The sequence below is a fragment of the Alligator mississippiensis genome, chromosome 3 (assembly GCF_030867095.1).
Source record: "Alligator mississippiensis isolate rAllMis1 chromosome 3, rAllMis1, whole genome shotgun sequence".
In the NCBI taxonomy this organism is placed as follows: Eukaryota; Metazoa; Chordata; order Crocodylia; family Alligatoridae; genus Alligator; species Alligator mississippiensis.
The window spans coordinates 33,495,976-33,516,451 of NC_081826.1; the positions used below are offsets into that span (position 1 = coordinate 33,495,976).

The window sequence follows — 20,476 nt, forward strand, 5'->3', positions numbered from 1 at the left end:
TCTTTTCTTTTAAAAAAAATGTGAACTGATATACAAACTGACAGAGCAAAATAACCGATTTTAGCTAGAATTTGATAGTTATAGGACTCCAGATGAATAATTAGAGACAGACCCATAATTTAAGAAGGGATTATTCACAATAGATATATGCTGTATCTGCTCCATCCCACTGCACCAAGCTCTTCTTCAGTCTATGGAATATCATACAATTTAATAAAACAGAGCAGAAAAATCTTGAAATAAGGCCTGGAAAAGGCTTCAAATTTAAGTTTGTTAAAATATCAAAATATACCTCAGTACTGCAGCATGATCACAGCTCAAATATCCCTTTACATTAAAAACTGTGCACCAAGGAAGTAAAACACAGACACCTTATGACAAAATCCCTGCTGCATATGGGAGAGAATATCAAGTCTCAAACATTGTCTAGTAGCTAAACAACATGAAACTTTTACCCTCTAACCATCCTAAAGGTCAATTCTAGGTAGGACAGAAGGTAACTAAAGCAAACCAAGGATAATTCCTTCTCTCCATTTATAAACATCGAGCATGCTAGTAACCGTGTTCTGTGCTGGCAAATGTGGTCTGGCTATCCCCCTCTTGCTGAACCACACTGCACCCCCAGAAAAGAAGTTCAGAGGCCAAATTGAAAGCTACCCTTGGATCAGACCTTGGAAAGAGGAGCCACAAAACAAACAAACAAAAAAACCCACAAGCAAATCTGGTGTGATCACAAAGCCATCAAGACACCCCAAGTTCACTTGTTGTTCTACTTGCCAAGATGGTATGGTCTTAGATGCACTTTTTAAATAGATGGAAATATAACAGTTGCAACTTAATTAAATAGGACTGATCCTTGTCATGTATGTTAAAGCTTCAGAGCTGATAGAGGTCACAAGGCAATGAACTTCAGCTACTTGCCAGCACCTGTGTTTAAAAGCCTCATTCTCTCATAACTGCTTGAGATATTGGCTGCACTATTATTTTCAGAGTTTGCTTATGAAGAAAATATAGGTGTTGTTGGAGTAAGGTACTATTTAATGGTCAAACTTATTAAGCTGTAGTTTTCCAATGTGAGAACTAAATTTTAATAGTGGTTCAACTGCTAGGCTAGTCTCTATAGTCCATATTTGGGAGAGACTGCCCTTTATCAGTACATCATGGTTTAAAAACTAAGTTCCAACTCTTATTTTATATAAAGTCAGAAGGACAACAATACTGTCCAAACAGAAGAAACTGTACAGCTACAAAAACTAAGTTTTAACAGCTAAAAAATGACAAAAGTACATGGAATTGAAGAACTGTATGTCCAAATACTTTTGAATATACAAACAAAAACAAGTTTTTAATGTTTCCTCTGAAGCATGCACACCCATGTTAATCCACATGTGAAAATATATCAGAAGTTGACAGTCTAAATTCGCTGACATGAAGATTATTATTATATATGTGTTGGGTTCTTTCCAACTTTCTGATGAAACACAAGTTGAACGGCACACTTGCAAAGTAATTAAATATAGGAGGGTATTACAAAAGATCATGTATAGGTCAAGTACAGTAAGTTGAATTACTTGTAAACCTTCATTTGTGAGCAGGACAGTGACTAGCAGCAGTGGAAAATGGCTCTAATCTTTAAAAAGACACAAGAACCATCAAGCTAAATTAGAAGACTTCTTCAGTAATATGCCACTTCTATAGCAATTTAGGATATTAAAGTCAAGATTATCACAGAACAATGCAACAATGGTCTTTATCTTCCAAAATTAACTAACTCTTATAAATAGAGCAAAAAACAAGACAAAGAAAAAAACCAAAAACACACAAAACTTCATATTTGGGCATCTGTTTAAAAGTTCCAGGCAAGCTCTAAACATTGTTCTTAAACATAACAAAGAGTTATAATTATAGGGACTTATATTAATACTTAATTATGGATAACATCACTTATAATTATGTTTAGGGACTTAATTGAACTTAACTTAGTTAGAGAAAGGTATTACCCTTGGTAACTATTTTGGACCTATAGAAGGCATGATTAAAAGGCCTGGCTCACTTCTGTGAGTGATAATTAAAAGCATCATAAGATGAGGCAACAATTTAACAGAAAAAAGTGAAAAACCAAACACTTTCTTCAAAGTGGTTGTTTGCACTTTGAAATAATACCATTCAGAGCAGGACTTTAAAAAATTTAAAAAATGCAGGCTATTTTTTTTTTTTTTTATATAAAATTGGGTTACTGCAAGAGCCTTTCGGAATACCTTGTTGGTAAATCCCCTTAGAATTGACCTTTAGGAAGAATGAAAATAGGTAGAAAACCAAATATCCGCTTATTTTCTGCATTCTATCAGGCTCTCCTTTGCTGGGAAAGGCTTTTGTGCGTTTAACCTCATCCATTTTCAGTACCATAAAGGAATGACACAATAAATAAAATGAAATGCAGAAAACTGTATCTTAAATATCTCAACCTTAACATTACATTAAATCACTAATAACTTTTATAATTACATAACCTTTGAGTTCCCATTTAACTCAGCCACACTGCATATGTTCAGCATCAAAAAGCAAAGTTCATCCATAGAAGGTCTTTTTGGACTAGGGCTTAATTGACATAATGAGGAGGACAGTTTGTTTCGAGTCCTGAACTGAACAATCCAGTCATGGCCAATCTGAAACTTTATTAATAATATACGATATTTGAATATTATTGTAAAGACAAAAATCTAGGCAGACAAGTAGAAGCAACATAGACCAATCCAACTCACCTAATCCTTATACTTCATCCCTCTCATCAAAACCATTTCTTTTGTAAAAAGCAAATTTTTCCAGACTCGGCAGCCAGATGATGTCTGACTTCCAACCAGGAAGAAATTTCATTATGCAACTACTAGGGTCTCAGTTTTTCCCAAGAACAATTTACAGTAACTAGGAAAATGCACTGACAGCTTTCTTTAATTAAAAAAAAAAAAAAAAAAAAAGTAACACTTTTGTAGTACTGGTATACATAGTATGCAGTGTACCTGAAAATAAACTCTGACTTGCTCACCTTCCATTTGTCCATCTCCTTCAGCCATCAGTTTGAGTTTAAATTCGTTTTGTGCATCGTGCTGCATGTTCTTTCTTTGTAGTTTGGTTTGTTGCATAGTATGAGTCTTCCAGAGTTTACGAAGCTCCTCCACTTCTGTCTCTGAATCTCGAGTTCGTTCCCTTACTAGCTTTCCCTTGCCAATTGTCTCTCTCTTTTGAGAGTCTGTGATATCTTCACAAAGCAGACATTCTTCCCTTTTCTCACTCTCTCCTTTTGGTGTGCTGACTAGCATGGTATCCTGATCTGTACAAACCCTTCCAACTGTGCTATGTTCTTCGCTGTGCAGTGCTCCTTGCAAAGACTGCCAAAGGATGTTTGCAACATTTTCCCCTACATTGTCCTCTCCCTTCATTTCCTTTTCAGCAGTTTCTGAACTTATAATATGGGTACCAAACCTCCTGTCATTTACAGACAGTTCAATACTGGATTTTAAATCACTAGGAACATTAATCGAGTCTGAAACTATGGTTAAACATTCTGCACTAGTTTGATTTATTGTTTGGACAGATTCTGATGAAGCTCCGGAAGATTTGTCTTGTCGAAGCTCATCTGAAGAAACCAGTTCTTCATGTATTGGAGAGAGTTCCGACTCTGTGAATACATCTTCTGAAAGCGACTCCTCTGTGCTTCTAGGGGCAGTGCTGGCACTATCATTCCCAGTATCTCGAATCCTTGAGTCCATTTCATCTGTATTGCTTCTTGTACTTTTCTTGAAGTGGCAGAGATCCCTGGCAGATAACTGTTCTATCTCTCTGTTAAGCAAACAAAATGAAAGTATAAGTGCTTTTCATGTATTATTTCATAAATGTAGTAAGTAGTAGTTAGTGTTGAAAGGAACTAAGGAAACTTTTAAACAAAACGTAAGCACATAACATATTGCAAATCATCTTCACATATGATCATAAGATAAACTGTAGGCTGAAGACTCTTACTAGTATAGCAATATGGAGGAAGAAGGGAGATTTCCAACCCCATTAAATTGCTTTATGAAGGAAACTCTTGGGATAGGCTTTATTATATTGGCAGAAAAGCTAGATGGGTAAAAGAACTTTGCTGTTGCAAGCTCCACCTATACTACTAGGAGGTCTGCTACTTTATATTAGACCGGACACATAGCAATGCATCTCTATCTCATATGTTAAGTAGGGTTTCTCAACTGGTGGGACGCGAAGGTCCTCTGGGTCGTGGTGGTGAAACTGGAAGTGCCATGGCACGACTTTGGTTTCGCTTTTGCATGCTTCGATCTGCTGCTGGGGGACGCCCCACCGCTCTTCAACTGGCTTCTGGGGGATCCCCTCCCCTCCCCCCACTCGTCAACCAGTGGGACCAGGATTTTTTTATCTTATGTAGGTGGGACATAAGGTGCAAAACATTGAGAACTGCTCTGTTAAGTGACTTCTCTCTCATCTAAGATATAGTTATATCTATATCTATCTATACAGATATATTCTTTATTATTAATCTAAGATTAAACAGATTAGAAAATGGACTAGCACAGACAATGACAGAATGAAGTACAGACAAAAAGAGAACACTTATTGGTTCTACTATTTAAAAGAAACAGTCAAATTATATAGTCACTTAAGTTTATGCCTTCATCTCCTGCCCTCAGCAGCAGCAAAAAACTATACCTCTTTCTACAAAGTGTTTTAAGTAGACTTCATCTGACACTCAGTATACTCAATTAAATTTATACTGACAGCTTAACTTGGACAGCGCAAGACTCAGATCTATTTACTACATCTCCTCTTGAAATCCAAGTTGTTCAATTACTAAAATAGATCAGGATTAAGTTTACTCCTTTCCGTCTCAGATGGGTTACAGGTTAATGTGTTTGGGTTGTTGGTCATATGGATTAGATTCCTTGACTAGTAGTCTTAATGAACCAGTTATTTGATTTTTTAAGTAAATATACTAATAGGAAGTGCCTGAGTAATTTTAAAGCCATTTAAATCTGTATTGCAGTATACATATTGCAACACAGATCTCTTTTAATTATCAGCATATACTTAGTCTTAATTGAATCAAAAACTGCTCTGCTCTCAGGGCTGCTGCATTAGGGCTCTCTGATCAGCCTAAGTAAGGCAAGAAGCTGGTTCAGCTGTAGCCTTTCCTAGTTTGTTCGCCAACCCCTGCTTTCCCCAGAAATAGGGGCACATGGGACAGTTTGACCCACGTGCCCATTTCTGAGAGGCGCATGGGCACAGGTAGAACTACAGTAAGAGGCAGCTCTTGCCTGCTTTATGCTGCCCAGAGTCCTAATGCACATGCTACAGTCCTTCCTGGGCTGGCTGTGCAGCTGGGGCAGAAAAGTTATCTGGAGTAGCAGCAACTGGTTGAGAAGCACTGAAGGTGAAGCAGCACCTACTTCTCAACTGGGGATGCTTGCACATTCAGAAAAGTGTTGGAGGAGTGCCCCAACTCTGAAAAGGCTGAGAACTGGCTTAGACCAGACACCATATTCATGGGCCTGTTAGTGGTTTGGACACATTAGTAGTTTAAGTTATAACACACTTTTAAAACACAGAGCAACAGGACAGACACAGACTTTCTGGTGGCCATTTTTTTCCCCCTTTTCATTTTCTTTTTCATTTATTTAAAAGACATTTTTAAATTCTCCATGCACACACACATGTATCAAGCTGACATAAAATGTAAGTACCATAAAGCATAAGAATTTTCTCCAGCAGGAATAGATATAAACATAAAAGCAATCCTAGGTCAGGTAAAATTTGCAAGTTTTTAATTCTGAGGTCAGTTATTAGAAAAAATATAGTTTAGAAAATAATCTACTTTGAAGTATTTTTTTTTAAGTATTTTTTGCTGTGTTGCTTATTTTTATAGGGGGAAAAAAAATCTATTTTGCAGTAAAAATCTGGTAACCCAGAAAGGGAAATCCTAGAACAATCTTCTGACAACGTATGTCCTCAAACCTCTACAGACATATCACTTTTAAGGCAGTTTTGCTACATATGCCATACCTTGATTCTACAGCCACATGAATACTCAAGGAAAAACCTTAACGGGCCCTGTTTATTCACAGTGTCATCCCACAACATATTCCGGCTCAAAGACTAGTAACCCAAAAGGATTCATCCAAAATCTTAAAATTAAACAGATAACAATCGGAATGATCATTCTGTGCATCTGGGCTCTGGCTGCATGACACAGGGGCTGTTTCTAACCGTGCCCTACATTTCAGGCACCATGTACACTATAAACAAAAAAAGTTCCTTGGGAAGAGAGAATGTTTTTTGGGTTTTTTTTGGAAAAGACATCATAAAAGGAAAGCAGCACAAGCCAAACAAGTGCTCATGTTAATTTGAAGTGACCTTATCTGTTCTTGTGATTCTAGTGTAATATTTGACACATTGTCTCAGAAATTAATTTATAAATTAATTCAAATGAGTTTGGATATTAGTCACGTGAATTCAGTTACAGGTCAGAAAGCTACAGGAAAGGTCACTGTTTTATTTCTTTTTATTGTAATTTTATCTTCAGTAAACCTGAAAAAGGTTAGGAAGCATGTTAGTGAGAATCATTTTTACATTTAAATTCTGAGATAATGCAAAAGGCTGAAGAAATACTAATATGACTGAGAAAATGGGTAGAAAGATGAAATGCAGCATGTTCTGGAAAAAGCCTCTTTATTTCAAGAGAAGGAAACTTAAAAAATAAAATAAAAAAACCCAGCAACACTGATGGAACTCAGTGACAGAAATTCAAAATATGGTAAAATGAGGTCCCATGCAATTTTGGGCAGCAAATGAAACAACACACATTCAATCTATTGTGGCCCTGGTGACAAGCACATGAAATAACATCTTAAGTTCTAGACCAGGGTTGTCCAACTGCCAGCTTGAAAGTGGTTAACATGTGGCCCTCAGACCTCTGTGGCCACCTCTCCTGCTACTCCACAGCAGTGAAAGGCCCAGGTGTCCGCATGCCACCAGAACAGCCCATTGTGGGGAGATCAGGGAGCCATGCACTGGTGGCACAACCCATGCAGCAGGGAGAAACCTAGGGGAGCCACCCCTGCTGTATGCAGCCAAGGGGCTACACGCCAGCAACACATGTGGCTTCCAAGGTTGGATAGCCGTGTGGTAGGTAATTCTTAAAAGAGATCTGGAGAGTATATGGGATGATATTGTTAGGTAAAAAGCTTGTTAAAAGTTCTCTCTGGGGCATTTTTTCAAGTCAGCAAATTGCTTTTTATCCTGACCTACAACACAAACTAGTGAAGAGGCAGCATTAGGACGTTTAAAGTTATTTAACCTCCTGTATGTAAATTTTCTTCAGTGAATGCAGAACATAAGGCTTCCTGTGTTGCACTCCAGTATGCCCTCGATACTTCAGGATACCATGGTATCCTGCAATATGTTTATACCCTTATGTGACTTTGACTGATAAAGGTAACATGGTTTTACAAAGTTCTAACTTGTTTTTCCATTAAAATAATTAAGTCACATGTGCTCCATTTCTGATGAAAGAATATGAACTGGAGAACTTGTGGGATAGTATGAAATGGCAGAAATAAACCTAACCAGACTGAGAAGAAAGGCTTTTTGGTCACCATTTAAAGCAGGGGCATGCAATTATTCCAGGCAGAGGGACACTTACTGAGTTTTGGCAAGCCATCGAGGGCTGCAGGACAGGCAGCCAGGGACAGAGTAATATTAATTTTCTAAATTTTTTACGGGCCCCGTGGGCCAGATAGAATGGCCTGGTAGGCCGCATCTGGCCCGCAGGCCACATTTTGCCCACCCCTGATTTAAAGCCAATTTTTAAAAATGCATATTACATCCTGAACAGTTGGGTGGAAGCCTCCTTACTTAAAGCTTCAAACACCCTTTCAACTCAAACTCCCTCTCACTCAAATAAGCTAAGTTCAGAAAGAACCCATTGTATTTCTCCAGTAAAAGGAGGCAAAGCAAATACAATTTCAACAGAATTTTAAACCTGCTTTAGACACAAAATTGCCCAGGTTTGGTTAGGTAGAGAAAAAGCAGAAGGAGGCACGTTTTCTCTTACTAGGAGTACACTGTGAAAAATAAATTATGAAGATTTCTATCTGAAACTATTTAAGAAAGTCAAGCTATTTCAAAAGTTTGCTTGTATTTTTAAACTGTTTTTGTTAAAAAGTTAGTTTGTTCGGAGTTGCAACAGCTTTCCTATTTTAAGTACGAAGCAATTGTTTTAGAAGCTACATTTACAAATGAAGACCACTGCAATGACAGAGGAGGACACAGGGAACCTAAAATTCTTTTTTAAATATACATCCCATATCAAGAGTGGGAGGGAAAAAAAAAAAAAAAGAGAAGGCCTCCGGATTTTTCCAGGTTTCTCCATATAGATCTTGGATACTCCTCTTAAAAAACGTTTGTCCTAATTTACTCTAATTATCAATGCATTTCTAATAACACTTTTTGCAAAAAGTTTTACCAATGCTAATCTCTTACATGGGTAATGAATCCTTTATTTTGCTGTCCATTATTTCTTTATATAATGCTGCTGACATCACTTCTTCCATTGGACACATTATGCCATACTCTTCACAGCCGTTCTCTTGGACCAGAGGATCCGTTTTATGGGGATCGAACATTATATTATTTGGTGTCACTAGTAGCACACCATTCACTGTACCCTAAAATGAGAGGGAGAAAACAAGTGGTGAAGTTTTCCTGCATGTTTGAGGAAAGAAAAAAACTACTTTGATCAGCTTTTTCATGAGAAATAGCTTATTTTCAAGGTTTTATCCAAACTAATGCAACCGTTGCTACTGCCTACCTAACAGCACTACAGATGAACTATGGAAGATCCCTACGGAAAAAGATACCTTGTATCTTCAAGCAGATATGTATCACCAGCGCCACTTTTCATGGATAGAAACTCAAATCTGTCCTCTCTTACTGTGCTGCAAATTAACAGGGCTAAACCTTCTTATAGTGTTTGGGAATTGGACAGAGCAGGCTGAGCCAGCCTCCTGGAATGGGGAAATAATCCAGATAATTGTAAGAACTCTAGCAATCCTGAACAGAATCTTCAGACAGCGTTTCAAAGATCTGCTACTCCACTCTTCTCATTTTAAACTCTTCAATTCGGAGAGAAGCCACAGAGTAGTAATTAATATTAACCATTTCCCTGCTTCCCTTTTAAAATAAGACTAGCAAACTGCCTGTCAAGAATGATGGAGGGGAGGGGGGCGACAGACAGGGACAGAGCCCCGTGTCCAACCCCGCTCATCTGAGCCCACTCTCCCCTTTCTCCCCCTCTGTTTTGGGGTATGGCCTTGCTCCCTCCTTCCCCCGCTGTGTCAGGCCCGGGCCTGCTCCTCCCCTGAATCGGTTCAGGTCCTCTCCCCCACCCCCCACCAGCTCACTCATAGATTCATAGATTCTACGGTCAGAAGGGACCTCAGTGAGCCATCTAGTCCGACCCCCTGCCCCTGGCTTCTCCCCTTCCCCGTCTAGTCCGACCCCCTGCCCCTGGCTTCTCTCCCCTCCGCTGTCGGGTCTGCTCCGCCCCTCCACCACCCAATCCCCTCCTCCCCCTCACTGCTGCCACGTTGGGCCCCCCGCCACCGGGTCCTCCTCCCTTCCCTCTCCCCCCGTTGCATCGAGCCTGGGGCTGGTCCCCCCTTCTCCTGCACTGCTTGGGGTCCCAGGTCACTCCACCCACCACCGCCTCCAAGGAGAGAATGGGAGCAACACCAGAGGTGGTGGCCTTGCCCCGCCCCCACTCCATTCATTGTCATGGTGGCACTGTCCCTGTTTGTCACACTTTGGTTGTCTGGCAGCCAGTCAGTGCAAATAATCAGAGTGTGAATAAAGCGTTACGGACAGACAGACAGACTATGGCTTTACTTACACACACACACACACACACACACACAATCACGGCGTGTCTGAAGTAAATCTAATCTCAACTAGTCACAGAACCTGTCACATAAAGCAATATAGTAAAAGGTGCCATTTATGGAACTTACACTTTAAAAAAATGTTTTTTTTAAACAAATACAACATATTTTCATCCACATTGACTAAAGTTAACTTAAAATACTATGCCAATATCGCTTTGGTTCAGTCTATAGAAGAGATATTTTGGCTTTTTACATTTTTAAATAGCATTGAAGCTAAATAATCTAAAGCTATTGGGTGTTTATACACATGCTTTGGGGCAGGGGGGTGGGGAACAACAGACATTGAGCACCCAGAATGTCTTATGATTAGTGCCAGCACCCAGAATGTCGTAATTTAAGTGCCAGCACCTGGAGCTTCTCATGATGAGTTGTCCCACACTGAAAAATGACAGAGGGGGCACTTTAATTAAAGCTTAACAAGCTTTAGTTAAAGTGCCCCTGACACCATTTTTCAGTGTGGGGATGTTAATACATGAGATGCTGGAGTTTGCTGGAACACAGAAATTACCACGCTCCAGCAGACTTATTTAAATCGAGTCTGCTCTGACGTGCTGTAATGGAAGCAGCCTTGCTACATGTGTATAGACGCCCATTGTTATTAGTTACAAATGCAATTTTGAATAATAGTGACTGGTTGCTAGTTAGTTGATCCATTCTGAGGCTTTTGCTAAGACTGAGGTTAATAAGCATACTTTTGATAGAATGTGACATGCTGACTCCTTTAAAAAGGAACTGGAAATACAGATATGAAAGTCATCAAAAAAAAGTGTCCTATTTATTAATGCATAATTGGTTACACCAGTAGAAGTGCCAGAAAAACTGAGGGTCTATGGAACGTTACTTAAACTGGAAAAATGTAACCTTAAGTAGAATTAAAACTGGCTTATGTTTATAAATCTTTAAAATCTGTAAAAAAAAAAGACACTTCCTACTATTGACACCATTTGTATAGATTTCCCATGGGCATTTCAGAAATAGATTAGTTTTTCCTCCTAAAATTACAATGGGGAAATTCAGGAAGTGCAACAGTGCCTTTGAAAAGTATATATCAACAATACTTTAAGTGACTATACTTCAAAGCTGTCCATGCCCTTTTATTAGCTCGTGGGCAAAATGTGTTCAGAAACTATGACATTTTACTACAGAAATAGGTAGAACATAAATTATACACCATAAAAAAAGAATCTTAGGGCACCAATTCTAATACCGCTGCTCTCCTTGAGAGCTTCAATGGTCTTATGGTAAGAGTTTAATTTGTCTATAAAGTAGTACTCCAACTGCTACATCATAAGTCTCCATACAGAATTTTGCAGACAGACCTCTATTCAGAATTATATACATATAATTATATATGAAAAGTATGGCATTAAAACACACTATGTATGTTTGGCATTAAAACAAAAAGTAACGCTGATTTTAGTTCATGCAAGATCAGCAGCAGAAAGGACACCAACTGAACTGTATTGATAATAACTGGAAATGTGAGCTGGAAAAAGTTCTACTAAGCACTACACAGTCTACCCAGATCTGGATTTTTGCTAGTGATGTAAAGTGAAAGGGGGGGAAGGGAGGAGGAAATGAGGGAGGACACAACATACAGAAGAAACAAGCCTATTTAATAAAGTATAAGGCATTTTCAAAGCTCACACCAACATATTTTAGTTAAAAAGTCATTACCTGCTAAGCTTTGTCTAAACATAAAGACCTCTACTGAGAAACAGTGTCCACCAAACAATATTCCCAAGGATGTATGTGGGTACACCTACTGCTTTGAAACTAAAATGTAACTAATTTAAAAAGTTACATCTCCTTGTAATGAAAAAAAAAGCCTTCAGTATAAAACCATAACCACTTACAGAATATGTAAATGCCACAAAAGACCATTATGTATAGCATGCCAGAAAACTGAAGCCAAACTACAGATTAGAGACAGGGCATATTCATTATTACAAGGTTGTAACGTTCCAAGTGGTATACACAAATTTTAAATTTAGACCAGTGTTAGTACAGACTACTCAATTTGTCTAAGACAATAAAAGCCGTCTTAGAACTTCTACATAGGAGTAATTACCTGAATGGCAGCTGAATGCAATAGTAAGAGACAGCCCTCCCTAAAACAGAAACCTTAAAACATCCAGTGATGTATTACTCCTTTCTGGCTTCAAATAGCAAAAAGCCTCAAATACGTAAGATTCTTCATTGTAAAAAGACTCAAATGGGTAAGATTATAGAGCACCACTGAAAACAAATTGTGAAATGAATTGAGGGGGATTTAAGAAGAAGAGAGAAACTAAAATTCAAGCCCATCTAGCACACTTTAGGGATGTCAGTATAATTTAAAGTCCTCCACCAACATGCCTCATTTGATCATTTTCAGAGTAATTAATATGGCTAGGAACAGTGAGACTACCTGACTTCTCGAGCATAAAGATCTTGGTGGCTGACACTGGAACATCAAAGAATCATTGGTGAAATCACAGCAAAAAATCTCTCCCCCAGGACTGGATCTCATCGCTGCTTGTCCTTTCTGTATGTTGCTTTTTCTTACTATATCAAGGACAAGCAGTGTTCAAGCATTTTATGTGCTCATACTTCTAAAAAAGCAATTTCTTCAGGGATTATTTGCCATCCTAACTGTTACTGCCTATATCGTCAAACTGCAAAATGCCTACTTTTACTTAAAAAGGAAGAGACATGACATGCCTTCAGTTATAGTTACAGACACTTAAAAACAAGGTCTTCAACATTTGGGTACAAGAAAGTCACTCTGCTAGTTTTTGTCATAACAGTTAACAAACAAAAATACAAACACTAAATTAACTTGCATAATCACAGGATAAAAATGCACTGTAAGGATCACCTAGTCCAGGGGTGGCCAACCCATGCTACACATACCCTAAGTGGCATGGGCAGCCTGTGTGTGGCATGTGGTAGAACAGGGAGGGAGCAGGGAACACAGTGGCATGGAGCAGAAATCAGTGACAGATGAGGCAGAGGAAGGGAACTAAAGTGGCACTTGCAGGGAGGCATAGCACTTGTCTTGTGGCACACCTGCTCAAAAGCTTGGCCCCCAGTGATCTAGTTCAATCACTTGCAACCAGAATAACATCAAAGTCATGGCTGGCGAGAGACTGGAGGTGAGGTGGGGGGCCAGGAAAGAGCTGGCAGGCAGGCTGTGCTGGTAGACCCCCTCCAAAGGTGCCACATTATGAAAACAAATTTGCTGGTGAAGACTAAATTTAACTTGAATGAAGTCTAAGCAGTCATGGATATCTCAATAGATGACACTGTCCTTATTCGGTTGAGACAAAATTTCTAATCCACACTAAAAAGGTTGCCCTATGATACTCAGATTTTCTCCATAGTTTTCAGGGTGCATGCATGTAAACAGCTACATTTATGACTCAATCAATATGTCCAACTGATGGTACTAGACATATATACCATGACCACCAGTGTTCAAGCAGTACATGGGACAGTTTACTCTTGCTGTCAGTGGGGAAGAAAAGTTTACACTGATATGATGATTCAGTTTCCATACATTTTCAAGCCCATGCTTCTCTTGAAAGTACCAATAAGGAGGTTATCAACTGTGCTGGGGGCTGTGATGTTGAAGACCTGTAAGTCTTCACGTGATCATACGGTCTTATTTGCAGTCAATGATGGCAGTTTTGTAATATATTAATACTTTGATGCCATCAGTTGATAGAAGTCCTTTCCTATGGCAGTTTTCTGTTAGAGTTGGAAAAAATCTTTTGCCCATGTAACTCTGCCATTAATTTCCCTTTGAACACAATCAGGGTAATCTTTTTTGAACCATGGTAACTAAGTGCTTCCTAGAGCCTTTAATCTTCCCTCTAATTAGAAATATTATGAAGTATATTAGTATTAAAATAAAATCAGAACCTGAAGTATTAAAGACAAAAAAAATCCACATGCAGCACATCATTGTTTATGCTGAAGTTTTGCTCTTTGAGCAAGACTTTTTCTGAAGCAGCTTTTACAGAACATAAACAACATGCAGAGAATGCATGTGCTGTGCAAAGTGTTCAGAGTAATAAGTTCCCAGCTACAGTTCTGTTTGGCCCGTCTACTTGACCTACGCAGGGCTCCTACACATGGGTGCAGAGCTTGCTTGGACAAGCTGGAAATCTGGCACATCAGAGCAGACTTGATTAATTGAGCCTGCTGGAACATGGAAATTGAGGTACTTCAGCAGCCTCGCATGTCACCTGTATCAGTGTTGCTGTGTCTCCACGCTGACAAAATGGTGGCAGTGCGCTCTGAAATAAACACACATTCAAAGAGCTTTAGTTCAAAGCGCCCCTCTAACACTAATTTGTTCAGTGTGAGGACTCATGGCAATGCTGATACATGTGATGCATGGGCACTTTTAATTAGTGGGCCTGGATAATAAAGGCATCCAGCACCGCATCCAGGAGTGTGTGTAAAAATGCCCAGAGTTACTGCAACAGACTACCTGGAAAACTTTAGCTGTTAAGCAGAGCCACAGTCTTATAGCTTGCCCACATTAATATAGGCAAGAAAATTAACTCACATGAGGCTAAAGAGATGAATTCAAAATGGATTAAAAGCTCATGAAACTTCTGTGTGGATACTGTCAGAATTAAGTGTGTCCATACAGAGAATTAATGCTATTTAATTAATCCACTTTAAAATTCACAGCTTCAGTTGCGGTGGGTTAATCTCCCCATGTATCCTCATAAAGACAATCCCTTAGTGCACATGCACATTTGATTCTCTTTGGCTCTAGTATTGATAAGCTGACCTTGGGTACTGGAATATCCCCCTACCAAGTTGAAAAGATTAACATATGGCATGCAACAGCTGAAATAAATCCCAAACAATCAAGATCAGTTTGAAGAGGCTAAGCTGGAGTCTCAGGTGTACATAAACAACACCTTTTAAGACCATTCCAACACTCATGCAGACTGAAGACTATTTCAAATAGTTATTCTTTAAATAGTAAGCAACATCAGGTCACAGCAGAACCCCCCTTCAGTCTTAAACACGGGACAGAGAACTGTCTTGAGGCACCTTCTGTTAATCTTTTGCCATGGAAAAATGTACCCTTTTATATCTTCTTCTTTGCTTTATTTCCTAGGCAATTTTTGATCCAAGACAACACTTTGCCCCTCATTCCTCAACTGTTTAGCTTCTCACATGGATTTCTACCACAGCCTTTTTGAATATGAACAAAATGTTAGCTTATTCTTCTTTATCCACTCATCTGACAAAAGTATTCCAAATTAAATATAAAACTATAGTACACAAGTGACACAGCAACCAACTAGCAAGAGACAAGGTCAAGAGCTTGTCCTCCTCTCCAGTTATGGATATACAAGAACAATTTTAGTAGACCTGTATGACAAAGTGAAAATTTCACAACTGTTTTAAGAAAACAAACCAAAGAACTGCAGAGCTTTACAGAAGGCTAAAAAATTTATTCCACTCTATGCTTATGTAGTACTATGATAGCAAAATCTTATATCTCGTGTGATCCTTAGAAAAATGCAGGACAGACTATTTGGCATTCATTCCTGTCTAGCAAATGTAACATTAGTTTTACCTGAACTTATTAAAATTCTTTGTTATTATTTGTTTTACACCTTCGAAGATGTTGCAACACGCAAGCCAAACTTTCATCAGTGCGCAAGTGAGGGCAGAGCTCCCAATGACATTCATTGAAAATTTATGCTCCTAAATTCCTAAGTCTTTATGGGAAGTCACAACACAAGAGATTTTTTTTCCTTATCAAGCAGAGATATAGCATATAGCCTTCTGATATGAGCTCTGGCTCACAAATGACTATCTCCAGAAAAATCTATAGAAATGCAGATGTGCATGCAAATGTGCCAGCTCTGTGCAGCATGTGCAGCCACTCCAGTCCTATGTACCATATGTAGCATACAACAGTTCCAGGGCTTGCCACGTACATGGCCCCCAGGACCAGCACCAGGCATATGCTCCCTGAAGCATGCAGGCTGGGACCAGTGCTGTACATTGTTAAGGGGGCCCAAGGTGTAGGCTGTACCCCGAACTGATCCCCTATGCTCTCTGCAGGCTGGACCCAGTGCTGCAGTTGCTCCACAGGGGTCAGTCCCAGTCCAGCCTGCAGGCTGGCTCCAGAATGGAGTTCGATACCCCGCCACTATTCACTAACTTCCAACCTGCAGTTCTCATCTTTTTTCATTTGAGTCCATGGAAGTTAGACAGTCTTTCTTTGAAAAAACATAAGGCATACTAACCAGAGCTCACAGAACTCAGTCAAATCTAGGAATGGAAGACAGGGCACAAAGTAAACTCACAAACATATGACAGAACAGTATTAACAAAGAACTTGTGGTTTTGTATTATGAGGATTAAGTTTACCGTACAAACTTTTCTAGGGACACATGTCAGTCAAGAACAGGATCTGACTGACAAAAGAAACCCCTTAGCAGAGATTAAAGCTATACTGGCAAGACTCCACTTTTGCCCATGCAGATTATTTTGCTAAAAAGTGAGCTGGAAAAAGCCTTATTGGAAAGTTTTTTACCAGTAAAGGAGAAGCCCATACTAGAAATGCTCTCCTGGTGTAGTTATACTGGTACGGCTATGCCAGCAAGCTCAACCAAATGGCAGCTCATTTCAAGGTAAAGCATCTTGCCCTCAAAGCAGAGAAGGAGAGCAGAGGAAGGAGAAGAATCCCAGCCTGCAGCCTACTCTCCCCTGAGGAAAGACCAGTAACTTCTGTGGGCAGATCTGTGGCTCAAGAACTGGACTCATAAGTCACCTCAAGACCCATCCATGAGCTATGGTAGAGACCATCCTCAAAACGAGGGATTGCCAACAAGACTTACAGCTATGCCAGCAAACTCCCTTCCAACTCAGTTCCTGAAGAAACGCAGTTTATTTTCTTTTAACCAACAAACTTTCTATTTTAACTAAAAGCGATTCCTTTAAATTAAAATAGTTTCTGAAGCAGAGCAAGTTACATTAGCAAAAGAATTCTACCAGAATTACTGTATTATACTAGGGTTTCTGATGGCAACAGAAATCCTAGTCAGATCCCCTCCCCAGATGCTTCTAACCAACACAGAAGTATCACTGAAATATTTAAATGAAGACCTTGCTTCATGCTGAAGTAGCAGAGTCAGAGAATTAACAGTACTTTCAACTCCAGCTGAATAATTTGCCTAAAATAAGCAGCTCTGTGATTTCTCATGAGTCATTGCTGAGCTTCCTAGACCAGAGGTCAGCAGCCTATTGCCTTGTGGGCCAGTTTTAGCCTGCAAAGGGATTTTACCTGGCCCATGGCACCCGGACAATGGCAGCAGCAATTGGCTGCAAGGGGATCGGGCAGCACAGAAATCCATAGCACAGGGAATGATGCAGCAGCAGGGGAAAAAAAAAAAAGAAAAAAAATCAGTTGCATTCAGGGTGTATCAATGATGGCTGGATCACAGGCAGCATCCTGCCTTAGACCAAGTTCTGTTAATTTGTCCTATGGCTCCTTAAAGGTTGACAAGCCCCGTCTTAGACTTAATCATTCTTGAGTCGCAGAATTCCCTTTCTGTGAAAAAAACCCAAACCTTTAGTGCCTACTTACAGGACAGAGAGGTGCCTGTATATCTGGAAACGTTTTAAAGCCCCTAGTAGGACACCTTTTCAATTCAAGTACCCTGCATCTGGGTTCTCTCACACAACTGACTGTTCCCTCTAAAAGGGACAGACTACCCTGCTACAGGCAGTTTGTCACAAGTGACAAATCGACTAATATGGCAAAAAAGTAAAGTATAGGAATCTAGAGAGTATAAGTTTTTCTTAAGTATTCTAGCCAACAAGATTAACTATATCAGTCTACCAGGACAAAACTTACCTTGGATTCTGTTTTATATAGCAGAACTTAACACACAAATTGCTCAATAGTTAGAAGCTTAAGTACCTTGCCATTAGTGATGTAGTTACAGTTAAGTTTGAGAAATTTTTCAGTAAACGCTTCTTCTTCTTCTGAGGTGGATGATACCACTCTTGCAGGACGAACAGATGCAAAAGCTGGTGAAGCAGCTGCCTCTTTCCGCTGCAGCGCATCTGGATCCTACAAAAAAACAAAAATGTATTTTCCAGGTGCAAAAAAAAAAAAAAAAAAAATACTCGAATGCATGCAGTTTTATATATGCAGTTGTAATCTTTCTAATTTCCTATTTTAATGCTGAGCAGTTGAAACTGTGGCTCCATACACCTTAAATATTGAAGGACAGCCAGACACTCAGCTGATGGAAATCATAGCTCCAGTTAATCAAAGCTTGACTACAGTGAAGCTCTCTCATGCAAGGGTTCTGTCCCATAATGATCAGGTAAAGAGAAACAGACAATATGGATACTTATAAACTAGATGCACAAAAACAAATTGAAGTATTACATCATGCAAGAAGGAAACAGCCTGCAGGACTGTCTTCCATAACATCAAAAGCAGGTTTTAGTTGCCCTCAATAACTCTTCTGCAAACTCAGTGAAGAAAGTGGAAGCTCACAGATGCAAATCAGACTTTATAGAAAGCCAGAAATGGAATAAAAATCCTGGATTGAGGCTGCAGTACTACCAGTTAGGAATGAAAGACACATTGTACATTTGATGCAAAAATCATTGGCAAACACCAACAGAACCTGACAATTAACATTCTTTTAAAAACTAGAAAGGAGGAGTGAAGACTCTGCTCCAAGGCCTAAATTACTTTTAAAAGCAAGAAAAAAAAAACCCTCCACACATGATTAGAAAATCTTCAATGTTTACAATCATCTCCTTATAAAAATAACTACTATTTATAATTACATTAAATAGCACAGGTTTGGGGGTTTTTGTGCTTTGAGATTTCCATCATTCCTTTCAATCTCTATTTTCCAGGTCTGTTCACCTTTAAAATTACTACTAGTAATATGCTCTACAATCCAAGGGGTAGTAACCAAGTATTTAGTCCGCAATTCATTTGGCCCATAGCCTTACTTCAGGGCTTTCTGACATTTCAGAAATTTAATAAAATAGGTTGTCTCTTATTTATTCACATACCATGCTCACCTTTCCCCCTTAAAATTAGCGATTGAAAGTTGCGGGGGGGGGGGGGGGGGGGGGCGGGCATCTTAAATGAGAGAAGAGATTCTGACTGATTTGGTTAAAGGAAGTTTTTTTTATTCTGTTTCCAAGAGAGGATGCTGGTCTTATCTGGTGAGGGTGGGGTGGTATGCAAATAAACAAAGCATTTTAGCAAATTTCTAAGTAAAGGAAAGCTCTTAGCAGGTTTCCCAGGGCTTAAATCCTCTCTCTTTCTTCTTCCGAAAGTGTTACATAGGCTTGTGACAGTACATAAGCACATAAACAGGCACTATTTTGACCAGACTTTGTACTTCACTCAGAAGCAAGATATTAGACTATTTTAAAATATTTACTGATATTTCTAGGTGATGTTTTCCACAAGGTAGGCCACGCCTATGTTTAATTACTAACATTGGTCAGATAGGACACTGTAGGAATTGAAAAAGGGAGAGAAACTGCAGAAATGTTGGTAGTAGATTTCTGTACTAATTCCCATTACGGATATTTCTGTTCCTTGAGGATTAGTTTAAGACTGATGCTTAATCAAGTGCGTTTGAAATCTACCAACATAGTAGCTTTCCCACTTGGTTTTAAGCAGATAGTGATATCACGAAGCACAAGATATTTATAACCGATTTTAAACACCAATCCAAGCTGCAGTTTGAGTTTTCTGATGTGACTGAGCTTATTGAAACTTCTCCTACAATGATTAATCAGACTTGTTGATCAGAACCCCACATAATTTGCATCTCTTTATACTCTGCCCTGGTTCTCATTGCCCAGTCCCACAGCAGATCTTCAAAACTGTGCTGGCATTCTAAAACTGGCCTGTAAGCTTTTTAACCCAAGTGTCACAAGATCCTTTAAAAGGGGGCCATGCAATATTAGCATTGGTAGGTGGACAGGCACCTACACAGGATTCACAAGATAAACCCAGAGATTTCAAATAGGAATCCACAGTGTCAAAAACTTGCTGACCTGTTGTGGGCTTTCTGAGTTCTTTGCAACAGAAGAATTGTTTTATTATAGTTCAGTAATCAAAAAAAAAAGTTTGAAAGTCAAGAGTAGGCATTTTCTGAGTGGTGCCTCAAGTCTAAGAAAGGGTGCCTTAAATCTGAAAAGGTTGATAACCACTGATCTAGGCTTACGGCTAGCATGCGCTACATAGAAGTCATACTTACATTGCTGGAAGTTACCATGGCTTCTTGCAAAGCTGACGGTCTTTGCTATAAACAAAGCGGATTTATTTACTGTAATGTTTAAGAATCATCCTACAAGGCACATGGCAATCCTTTATTTCCCTTTTGAAATGTTTCTTAAATTTTGAAAATAAACTTTCTGAAGAAAATATATACTTTTAATTAATTCTCGTCTTCCTT

At 39.2% G+C, this 20,476-nt stretch overlaps 1 protein-coding gene across 6 annotated transcripts in view; it reads right to left on the bottom strand.

Annotated features, from left to right (window-relative positions):
- OXR1 (oxidation resistance 1) overlaps nt 1-20,476 on the bottom strand; it is a 532,223-nt gene that overhangs the window by 76,008 nt on the left and 435,739 nt on the right. For 5 of the 6 annotated variants that reach the window (XM_014611619.3, XM_014611620.3, XM_014611621.3 and 2 more), the window contains 4 exons: nt 20,279-20,323; nt 17,953-18,105; nt 8,545-8,729; nt 3,044-3,837 (listed from right to left, as the gene is read on the bottom strand). In XM_014611619.3, coding sequence (XP_014467105.1) covers nt 3,044-3,837; nt 8,545-8,729; nt 17,953-18,105; nt 20,279-20,323 — 1,177 coding nt within the window. The remainder of the gene's footprint in view (nt 1-3,043; nt 3,838-8,544; nt 8,730-17,952; nt 18,106-20,278; nt 20,324-20,476) is intronic. The other variant, XM_006274553.4, reaches the window with a different exon arrangement.